Source organism: Quercus robur, chromosome 6, assembly GCF_932294415.1.
Source record: "Quercus robur chromosome 6, dhQueRobu3.1, whole genome shotgun sequence".
NCBI classification, from domain to species: Eukaryota; Viridiplantae; Streptophyta; class Magnoliopsida; order Fagales; family Fagaceae; genus Quercus; species Quercus robur.
In genome coordinates this window covers 48,081,140-48,092,708 of record NC_065539.1, presented here as the reverse complement: position 1 = coordinate 48,092,708, position 11,569 = coordinate 48,081,140, and the positions used below count along the sequence as shown (strand labels likewise).

General features: G+C 35.8%; 2 protein-coding genes across 2 annotated transcripts; both read left to right on the top strand.

Annotated features, from left to right (window-relative positions):
* The first annotated feature begins 1,137 nt into the window (after positions 1-1,137).
* On the top strand, positions 1,138-8,575 carry LOC126689174 (serine/threonine-protein kinase RUNKEL). Its single transcript, XM_050384240.1, has 11 exons — positions 1,138-1,401; positions 1,520-1,609; positions 2,087-2,139; positions 2,288-2,363; positions 3,267-3,328; positions 3,428-3,506; positions 3,603-3,662; positions 3,812-5,455; positions 5,705-6,574; positions 7,186-8,318; positions 8,402-8,575. Exons 1-10 carry the CDS (start codon positions 1,354-1,356, stop codon positions 8,299-8,301), a joined length of 4,098 nt encoding a protein of 1,365 aa, XP_050240197.1. The 5' UTR covers positions 1,138-1,353; the 3' UTR covers positions 8,302-8,318; positions 8,402-8,575.
* A 1,270-nt stretch (positions 8,576-9,845) lies between these two features.
* Positions 9,846-10,600, top strand: LOC126689173 (classical arabinogalactan protein 27). The gene is given in 2 exon segments (XM_050384239.1): positions 9,846-10,367; positions 10,369-10,600. Coding segments are annotated over 2 exon segments (441 nt in total). The 5' UTR covers positions 9,846-9,965; the 3' UTR covers positions 10,408-10,600.
* The last annotated feature ends 969 nt before the right edge of the window (positions 10,601-11,569 follow it).

Sequence of the window (11,569 nt, the reverse complement as noted above, 5' to 3'; positions counted from 1 at the left end):
TTTCCATGGTGGGACTCAATTCTTCATGGGTTAGGCTTCAAAATGCATTGAGCCAACCTTGTTGATAACTACTATGATTAATGTTTATGTCATAATATAAACTCAAATTCAATAATAGATTTTGAGTGCTTTGTTACACCATCTCAAACTTCAAAACAATATAATATTGGTGAATCTATTTTTAATAATTTGATCAACAAAATCATCTTTTTAATTAATTCATATGCTATAATTTATTTTTTATTATGGTAGGAAACAAATAAATTAATAAAACACAATTGGGTGTTTAGTATGAGTATGAATTTTGAAAAAAAAAAAAAAAACTTTTGGTGACACAACGTGGAGTCCACATTTTTAAAAATATTTATAATAATGCCACTCAAATTTTTTACTTGAGTTATGAAAACACATTTGAAGGAGTTTTCTAAATATATGCTTTAAATCACCTAGAGCGAGAGCTATAATTTAAATAAACATAACTTTTAGGCCTCACATGTTTGAGCATTTAAATAACATGAAACAATTTTTAATTTTTTTTACCAAACGGACCTTTACATATATTGAGATAAATATTCCAATAACTATTATTATGATTAATGATTATGCTATAACATTTACTCAATTAAAGAATTTTTTTTTTTTTTTTTGAGAATCTACTCAATTAAAGAATAGATTTTGAAAGTTTCCTCATTCAATCAAATACTACTTTGTACAAATTTCAAAAATATATAATATTGATGAATCTAATTTTTATAAATTGAAAAACAAAAATAATTTTATATAATTAACTCAAATAAGATAATTTCAATTAAAATTTAGTATTTATTATATTTGAAAACAAATAAGTTAATCAAATAATCCATAAGTAAACTCAATTTTGTTTAACAAGAAAATGAATACAACACTATCTCATCACGTGTCCATCACGTTACAAAATGACGTGGCGAGCGTTAATTGGCACTCAAGTTCACCCGTACAGTGTACCCGCTTCCACAACGCACTCCCACACCCCTCACAAATTCAAAATTTTCAACGTATTGATTTTGACTCCCATCCAAGCCTGTTTGGATACGAGGCCTACCTTATCCTCTAAACTAAGCTCAAATTTTACAAAATTGATTTTAAATTTTTAATTCATTTCTCTATGTTCCCGCTCACTCACTCTCACAGTTTCCCAATCTGACTATCTCCATCTCTCACATTTGACCAATCAATCAATAATTTTCACAGTAAAAAGCAGTGTTTTATACACTAATAATCACATCGAAACCCAAATTCCCAATCTCAAAATTTTCCTAACTCTCTCTCTCTCTTTTTCTCTGAAACTCAAATCGAAACCCTATCTCAGCCACAATGAACCACTACCACATCTACCAAGCCATTGGCAGAGGCAAACACTCGGTACCATTCTTGCTCAAACCGAAGTTTCTATTTTCAAATTTTCCAATTACAGTAACTTAACCTAGTTTGATTTATTTATTAATGTTTGTTTGTTTGTTTCCAATTTTGGATTTTGTAGACTGTGTACAAAGGTAGAAAGAAGAAGACCATCGAGTACTTCGCGATTAAGAGCGTCGATAAGGTGCAGAAGAGCAAGGTTCTTCAAGAAGTAAGCCAACGATTTTCCATTTTTTGGGAACCGATTTGTGTAAAATTTGTTGATCCATGAAAATGCAAGTTGATGCTTGGTTTGGTTGGAGTGAATTTTTATTTTATTTTATTTATTTGAATCACAATTTGAGTTACTAATTCTGGAATTTATATTTATATTAATTTGGATCGAATATAGTATTGCTTTTAATTTGATGCCAAACAAGTATGTTAATTGAGCTACCCTTTTGTTTTTGTTTAGGAAGTACTTTTGCTATACAATGAGTTCATATAATGGTATAAGGCTTTGTTTGGAGTTTATTTTCACATCAGAAGACGATGTACAGCCTTTTAAAGTATTGCGTTTTTGAAGGAAGAGCGATAGTTTCACACAATAAACAAAATAAATTGATGAAAATAATTTAATCCGAACACATGGGTTTGCATTTTTTGTTTATTTGAATTGATTTGTTCTTTTGTGGTGCATTGCGTGCAGGTTAGGGTTCTCCACTCTCTAGATCACCCAAATGTACTCCAATTTTACTCGTGGTAATGCTTGTTCAAATACAGGAACACAGAATTAGCCGCTTGACTAGATGATTGCTTCTGAAATTTCAGTTTCGTTCTTCCTTTTGGAATTTATATTTGAATTATTATGTGCCCACAATCTCTATCATTCTTTAAACTTGTATATCAGGTATGAAACATCTGCTCACTTGTGGTTAGTTTTGGAGTACTGTGTCGGAGGAGATCTCATGACCTTATTACGTCAGGTAATGCATTTCTTTTGAAAGGCTGAGCAGGAAAGGACTTGGAAGTTTTCTGGTCTTTTAATTTTATCAATAATGCTGTGGGTAATCCAACTGCTTATATAGGAAGTATGTACAAGGACACACCCTTGGGCATCAACCAAATGCAGATATGAGTTATTGAATACAACATCTTCAGAAATGCGATTTAACTATGGATGTGGACTGTGGATGTAGGTGTTGTTGCCTAATGAGCTTAACCGATAAATTATGAGTGTCCTTGTTACACTGGTTTTTGTGTACCAAAGACAAATTTTTGTGTCCTAGTTTTCAATCAACTCCTTTTGGGTCATGACCCTCGTAATGTTATCTCCTTTTCAATTAGGCAATAATGGTTATCAATTTATTATCTCTCTCTCTCTATATATATATATAAGATTGACTTCAATGAAGCTGATTAGTGTTTTCTATGGTTTATAAATCACTAGAACATTGGAAAGGGGAAAGTGTGGATGTGTAACATATTCTTCTTAGAAACTCATAATAGTTCCTGCACAATGCATTATAGCTTTTTTGAAGCTTGCCAATTTAAAGTGATGCAATTGTTTCATCATTTCACTGGCTTCAATGTTTCTTCATCTTTCTTTGACTCTATCCCCTTTGAGTTAATCTAATTCAGAGATCATATATCATTAAACTTTGGCTGTAAAGCATGGGGAAATATCATAATCAATGCTGTGGCAAAATACTTTTAATTTGCATACTTTTAATACCATGTCATACTATCATTTGAAATTTTCATTTATTCTGGGTTTATACAGTTAACATAGAAACAAGGATATGCAATATGGGTATGTAATATCTGAGCTGAAGCATGCTTATAATGGCATGATTCACATTACTAACATTTTCGTGACTGAGATGCAGGATAGTCAACTACCAGAAGATTCAATTCATGATATTGCACGTGACCTTCTCAAAGCTTTGCAGTATGGAAATTAGCGTTGATTTTCCTTTTTATTATTTAGGGTAGAGTTAGTACATGTATTATTCTTGAGCTATGTTGAGAAAATCATCTCTATTGTCAGGTATTTGCATTCCAAGGGAATTATTTATTGTGATTTGAAGCCCTCAAACATCTTATTGGACGAAAATGGACGTACAAAGGTGCTTTCACATGTTATTTTTCTTGTATAGTTAGGCTACTGCCAGTGGTTATGATATCGACTTGAATAATTATTCTTGTATCATTATGCCTTGCAGCTATGTGATTTTGGGTTGGCTAGAAAATTAAGTGAAATATCGAAAACTCCTTCTTCCTCGGTATGTTTTTACCAACTATTGCAATAGTTGGTGTTGTATACAAAGTTTAAATTGACTTGATGATAATTATTTTGAATTTCTCCATCTACCATTTTTTTTCTATTATTAAACAGTTTCTGATGTAGTTTGATTCTTATGAACTTGTTTAGTTGCCGCAAGCTAAACGTGGAACACCATTTTACATGGCTCCTGAGCTGTTTGAGGATGGGGGTGTCCATTCTTATGCATCTGATTTCTGGGCCCTCGGTTGTGTACTATATGAGTGTTATGCAGGGAGGCCTCCCTTCATGGGGGGAGAATTTACTCAACTAGTAAAATCCATCCTCTCAGATCCAGTTCCACCTCTCCCGGGTAATCCAAGCCGCCCTTTTGTCAATCTAATCAATTCTTTGCTAGTAAAAGATCCAGCAGAAAGAATTCAATGGCCTGAGCTTTGTGGACATGCTTTTTGGAGAACTAGATTCACTCCAGTGCCTTTACCTCCTCAGCCTGCTTTCACTAACATGATAGAACAATATGCTAGACCATGTCTTTCAGAACGTAATGGCGATAAATCTCTCCAAAACAAGACCCCTCCTAAGTACCGTGAAAAAGATGTACAAGGGGCTCCGAAACAGGATGAGAATTCTGTTTTAGGACCAAGAGGCTATGAGACACCAATCAAGGGTACACAAAGTGGCCGCAGAACTCAGACCAAGGCTTCTGGTAGAGTAGTTGAGGAGAAGCAGAAAAACCGTCCTAGTGCCACTAGAGGTGTGAATCTTTTAAGACTTTCAAGAATAGCAAAGACAAACTTACAGAGGGAGAACGAGAAGGAAAACTACAGGAGGCCGTTGCCTAATGGCTCTGAAAATGATGCTGAAGTCAAAATTGAGAATACCGATATGGAACTTGATTTTAATGAAAATACTGAAGATGAGGCACATGATGAATCTGATAGCATTACTTGTACGCCCGAAGACAAGATGTCAAGTCAGGATCAGCATCAGGGGAAGGTAGAAGATGTTGAAAATAACACACATCAATTTGATACTCCTGTTAATATGCCTGCCTCAGATGAATCAAAACCACTGGACCAGGAATCATCTTCAGAGCATATTGAAGTGGCTGCTACCCCTCCCAGTGTCAGTCCTCAGCTTAAAAATCAGAGAATTAAAGATGGTTCAGGATCGGTCCCTGACTCTGATTCTTCAAAATCTTCTAATAACATTTCCCAGGTTTTTTGGCATCCATCTGATCTCTCAGTCAGACCTGTAATGCCTAGCAGAAAAGCTGATAAACTATTGGAGGTGATTCCTTCACTTCCTTTTGAGGCCTTACAAGCATCGGATTTTGTGAAGATGCCTAAAGAGCAGTTGGATGCCCTGAATGGTAGGATTACATCCATTTTTAGTGGGAACACTAGCATTGGGGAGAAGCAGAATGTGATCAGATACCTTGAGATGTTGAGCACTAGTGCTGATGCAGCTAATATCTTGACTAATGGGCCAATAATGCTCATTCTTGTTAAAATGCTCAGACAATCCAAGGTCTCTGCTTTACGTGTTCAACTTGCATCACTGGTTGGCTTGCTGATAAGGCATTCAACTTTTATTGAAGATGATTTGGCTAATTCTGGGATTTTAGGTTCACTTTCTGATGGCCTTAGGGATAAGCAGGATAAAGTGAGGAGGTTTTCTATGGCTGCTTTAGGTGAGCTGCTATTCTATATATCAACTCAAAATGATCAAACTAGAGATAATAATCCACCTGAATCTCCATCAAAGGACTATAAATCCACATCTGGCTGGCAGGTTAGCTTCCTATTTGATTGCCATAACCTTTGTGTGTGTGCCAAATTGTTTGGTGCTTAATTAATCTAAATTTGACTCTTCAATTCTTTAAGTAAAAAAAATTGTAACATATCTACCTATCGCTTGAAGTCTCATGAATGATATACTAAGATAACTTTTACTTTATAGAGATGGTGTTGAGTCCTTTGTGCAATCTTCATGTTCTTCTACATCATTTTCTTTATAGATAACTCACATTCCTTGGGGCAGGTTTCAAATTCATTGATTTCATTAGTGTCATCAATATTACGAAAAGGTGAGGATGATATGACTCAACTTTATGCATTGAGGACAATTGAGAATATCTGCAGTCAAGGAGGGCATTGGGGAGCTCGTTTCACCAGTCAGGATGTGATTAGTAATGTGAGCTATATATATAGGGCTTCAGGGAAACAGGAGAGCATGAGACTCACAGCAGGATCATGTTTGGTCCGCTTGGTTCGTTTCAATCCTTCTAGCATTCAATCAGTTATAGAGAAACTTTCCTTCAAGGAAATTGCATCTGCCCTTGTCAAGGGCAGTCCACGTGAGCAGCAAATTAGCTTGAACCTTTTAAACATGGCCATGCTTGGAAGCCATATGTTCACTAGCATTGGTCGGTATCTTCTACCTTTGGCGGAGGATAAGAACCTTGTCCCGAGCCTTTTGTCTCTCATTGAGCAGGGTAGTGAAGTTTTGAAGGGAAAGGCACTTGTATTTGTGGCTCTCCTTTGCAAGAATGGTAGGAGATGGCTGCCACACTTTTTGTGCAATGCTAGGTTGCTTTCTGCTGTGGACAGGCTAGCAAAAGAGAAGGACAACTTTGTGAAGCAGTGTTTAGATGCATTTGTGAATGTTGTGGCATCCACCATACCAGGTTTATTGGATACCATAACTGGAGATATTCAGCAAATAATGGCAGGAAGGCGCCATGGGCATATCTCTGCTCTCAGCAGTCGAACTGCTCCAAAGACTAATATTCATATGTTTCCTGTTGTTCTTCATCTACTTGGGAGCTCATCTTTTAAGCGCAAGGTAGTCAGCCATCATGTCCTGCAGCAGTTGGCAAATTTAATCAAACTTGTTGAGACCCCATTTCAGGTAGGTGGCTGCAGCTGAGCCATTTTCCAATTTTAATTATATATAGTTTCTGCATTTGACAAGATAGCCTCATTTCTCATCTGAGTTGAGTTGCATTTCTGTTAAAGTTTCAAGGAGTACTGATGCTAAAATCTGTATAGTTGGCTAGCTCTTTCAACAGTCAATGTCTGAAAACTTGGAAAATGTGCAACTTGCCAGGGGCTTGAATACTGTCTTGGTAAGATGAAGTAGTGGTGGATGTGATTGGTAAACTGACTGCACAAGTCTGCCATGTTTAGTGAACCACTTTTTGCTAAATTAATCACTAAAAAAACATGAAATGGTCCTTAGGTAGATATCTTTAACTAGTATTCGTTTGGCATCAGCTTCTTTGGCTTTTGCTGAAAATGGGTTAAAGTATACTTATATTCGAAAATGTGAGGTTTTAAGAAGCTATATATAAACAAAATAAGTTAAAAACTAAATGAAAAAGCTCATGGCAATCGGAAATGATTTGTAGGATGAGATTGACACAATTATCTTGGCTATATGGTGAACTTCTAACCTTGACCAAAAAATAATGATTTGACGTTGATCTAATATGCAATTTGCCTTTATTATTTGATTTCCAGGGCAGGGATGACTTCCAAATAACCCTTCTTCGAGTTCTTGAATCTGTGACAGAAGAGTCCCCTGTAATTCTTGAAAACCCTTTCATTTTCATTTGTGAAATTCTCCCCAGCTTAGCTGTTCTGTATAAGGGAAACAAGGATGGTGATGCCAGATTTTTGTGCCTGAAAATTTTGTTTGATGTAATGGTCATTTTTTTTGACGAACCATTTAATGATGAGCAAAGATCAGAAGATTTGAAGTTCATAGCTAATACACATTTCCTCCCTCTCTACCCTGCTTTGATTGAAGATGAAGATCCCATTCCAATGTATGCACAAAAGCTTCTTGTGATGTTCATTGAGTTTAACTACATTAGAATTTCAAACATTCTACATCTGAAGATAGTTTCGCAATGCTTTGAGTTTTTGCTCGGTGATCTCTCCAGTGCAAATGTAAACAATGTCAAGCTGTGTCTGGCTCTGGCATCTGCTCCTGAAATGGAATCCAAATTACTCTCCCAACTAAAAGTAGTCAGGAGGATTGGAAACCTCTTGGAATTTGTTTATGCAAAGGATATGGAGGATTTTCTTGAACCAACTCTTGGCCTGTGTAGGGCTTTCCTTCTACGATCAATCAGCAGCAGAAAAGGTTTCATCTACACAAAAGAACCAAATCTCTTAAGTGATGGTTCTGCGGAGGCAAACAGTGTAGTCGATCAGCAGCAAAGCATAAGAGACATTATGGACTTTGGTAGCAATGTAGGTGTACTGCTGGAGTTAAGCGAGTCCCATGAAGCAAATGTTGCAGATATAGCCTCTGAATGTGTGGTATTGTTGCTTAAGGCAGCTCCAAGGGAAGCCACCACTGGTCTTCTGACTAATCTCCCTAAGGTTAGTGCAATTCTCGAGTCTTCAAGCAGGGCCACCTCTCGCTTGCTTGTGCTGCGGGTGTTGCATGCTCTTGGTTATTCTTGTAGGCAATATCTCTCACAAGCAATGATATTATCAATTTCTGTACATGAGATTTCAAGGGTTGAAGCTATTGTATCTGAACTTAAAAGTTCAGGTGTACCTGCTTTAGCCAATGCTGCTTTGAATGTGGCATTGGAACTGCAGCGGCTACCTCGGTGCGTTTGATCATTGATGTTCTCAAGGTAGTATATTTGTTTCATTAATCTATTGTTTTGTTTCATAAAATTTATGGTTTCTCAATCTGTTGATTGCTTCTTGTTTGCAGGTATAGTGAACATTCATTGATTTGTGAAAACGTTAGACATGCTTCAGGATGTCAAAATTTTTCTGTATAATGTTATACATTTTTGCTCATAGCTCAATTGTATAATTTTAAGTATACTTTGTATCTTTCTTGACATATTAAATTGAATTTTTTTTCTTTCTAGAATTCACTTAATATTGATTCAATCAAATCACTGTAGTCTTTCCTTTCTTCTTTTGTTCAAACTTCAAAGCTATGGTGATGTCGGTATAAAATGAAATATATTTACTTTTTTTTATAGGAATTAAATATGCTCAGTTCCATTGGATAAAGGCAATGGAAGCATCTCTGTTACTGGTACTGTTATTTATTTTATTTTTTGTTGAGAACAGTTATCCAATAGTATTTTCTTTTCCCTGTAGTAAAAAGTCACAGTTCATGCATTCCATCAGCACCCACCGCATGCTTTGGCATCGGCAGTTTGGCATATATTGTATCTTTCAATTTCATTTTATGAACTTGAAGAGACAACCTTTGGCATCTATAGGCTGCTAAATGATGACCAATTTGGTGAAATCCCGTGATTTGGGGCTAGGGGAGAGGTTACTTTTTTTGTCTTTAAATGGGTTGGGTCATGGCCCTCATGGGTATGCAGTGTCTTAAGGTCCCATGTGACTGCAAATATTATCAGTACTAGTATTTAACTACCTTTGATTAAAGTTTGATGTTCATAAAGTCGTCATTTACCTAATACAAAATTTTCACCCTCCAATTAGTTGGTTTTCTATTCATAATTTCAAAACAGTAGGACTTACTACCTTTGATTAAAGTTTGATGTTCATAAAGTTTTCATCTACCTTATAAAAATTTTCACCCTCCAATTAGTTGTTTTTCTATGCAGAATTACAAAATTCTCTGATAATTTTTTAAATATTTTTAGTTTGTCTGTATTTTCTTACCAATGAATTAATCAAATACATATGTGATCAAACACGAATACAATCTGAACACTCTTAAGTTTACAGCTCATTTTTAACTTAGAATAATCGTGGAAAATCTAATACAACTTAGAATAGCGCTTGCGTGTATTGCAAACTTGTAAATTTACTGGTTCCAAATACTCTTTTCTAGCATCTCCAATGACCTGCAATGAATGATGTGACATTTTATCTTACTTTGGTTTTGGTTGTGGATTTTGTCATTTTCATAATCAACTAGATGGATGGATTAGGCGTTAGGATTCCAATTGATTATTAATTCAGGGAGAGCCCACCATCACGGGCTAAAAGGCAAAAAGGAAATCCTATACTACCAAACAAATCACTACAAAAGTCTAATGATCATTGTCTCTTTCCCATACATGCCAACCTGTTTTTTCTCATCTTCATCCCTTAACCACTAACCATTTGGCACTTGGCCCTACCTAGAACTTAGTAGTCATACCTTTTTAAGGCCCCAAATCATAACTTCCATTATAGCCCACATAGTTACATTCACCAAAGTTCCTCTGCTTTTCCTTAGGAAAATATTCATTACTTTTTTTAAGTATATAACAACCTCCAATAAGGGTGAAATTGATTTCTTCATGATTAGAATGGCCTCCTTTTGGTTTCATTTAGGAGCACTCATCAACATCATCATGGCTTTCATGGTCTCACCTTTGCTTTCTTTATCTCCGAACCTTAATTCTGATGCCTCCAACACTATCTCAACTACACCATCATTCTTGACAAACTCTCCTCCATCTCTTCCTCCTTTCCAAGAAATATCCCCTGACATTGCTCCACTTTTGCCTTCTCCTGGTGGTGAAGTCCCTACTTCAACTGGATCATCCATACCCACCATTCCTTCAAGCCCAAGCCCTCCAAATCCGGACGAGTTGGATTTACTTGGACCCGACTCTGCATTGTCGCCATCTGGGTCAATGCCGGCTTCCTCTGCAGAATCTAAATTCTTGGTTTCATATTTGAATATTGTTTTTGCAGGTTTTAGCTGCATATTGGTGTATGCAGCCAGTTAAGATATAGTAGTAACTTAAGGGCTACATGAAATCCATAATTGTTGTAGCTTCCCACTCCTTGTTGATGCTAATCTTTCATTCTTTACAGCATATGATACAATGTATGTAGTTATTGTCTCGTTCAATATTGTGACTGTAAGCTATTGTGATGATTGATTTTTGAGTAGAAATGAGTTGTATTAAGAGACTAGTTTTATTGTACTAGTGTCAATTTTAAATTTCCTGCTCCAAGTTGCTATTTTCTTTTTCTTTGGATCGAAAACTCCCACTAATTGGCACCAAAAGGAGAAGCTACATAGTTGATTTCATGCTATAATGTGCATGTCACATGGCTTTGATCCACAACCATATGGGAAAAAAGTATTTCCATTTCGAGTGCATGTGAGACACACAAGTGAGTTGTCTCATCATCAAAGGAGGAATCAGTTGCATACAACTCACATGTTAGGTAATGAAAGTCAAATTTAATGGTGGTTGTATTTGGCGAACTGCTATGTCTCTTTCCACCGTCAGCATCTTTTATCCAATGAGGGAGTCGCTGTGTGTGTGTTTTTTTATACGTACACTGAGTTATGTCTCCGACCAAATTAACATGCATGTCGAGTAGTCAGTGGCACAGAGCTTCTCATATATAGATTTTTACGCCACTTTTTCCCGATTTGTCAATTGGAGCGAGTAACTTTTTCATATAATGACCATTCATCTGGTTTTGTAATTTAGGTATTAATCATCAATTTTATAAAACTTTTCATAAAAAATTAAAAAATTTGGCAAAAAAAAAATTTGTCACTTTTTTTTCATAATTTTTTTAAAATAACTTATTAATAAATACTTTAAAGTCATGCATTAGTAAAAAGGTTGTGTTAACGGGGCACCGTAACCCAGCTTTTTTTTTTTTTTGGCAGTCTTTTACACAGCTTTTATGTGTTTTTTTTTTTTATCAAATGTGGGTCAGCTCTATAGGAAAAGAAAAAAAATTGAATAAAGAGACCAAAATACCCTTTTCACGTCTCTCACCAACTCAGGCCTAGTCAAGCACTCATGCGTCTTTCACAGGAAAACAACACCAAACATCTTTACAGAAAAGAAAAAACTGAAATCACAATCCTCTCATAGGAAACAACCAACATAAAAAAATATAATAAAAAAAACTAAAATCACAATCCCCA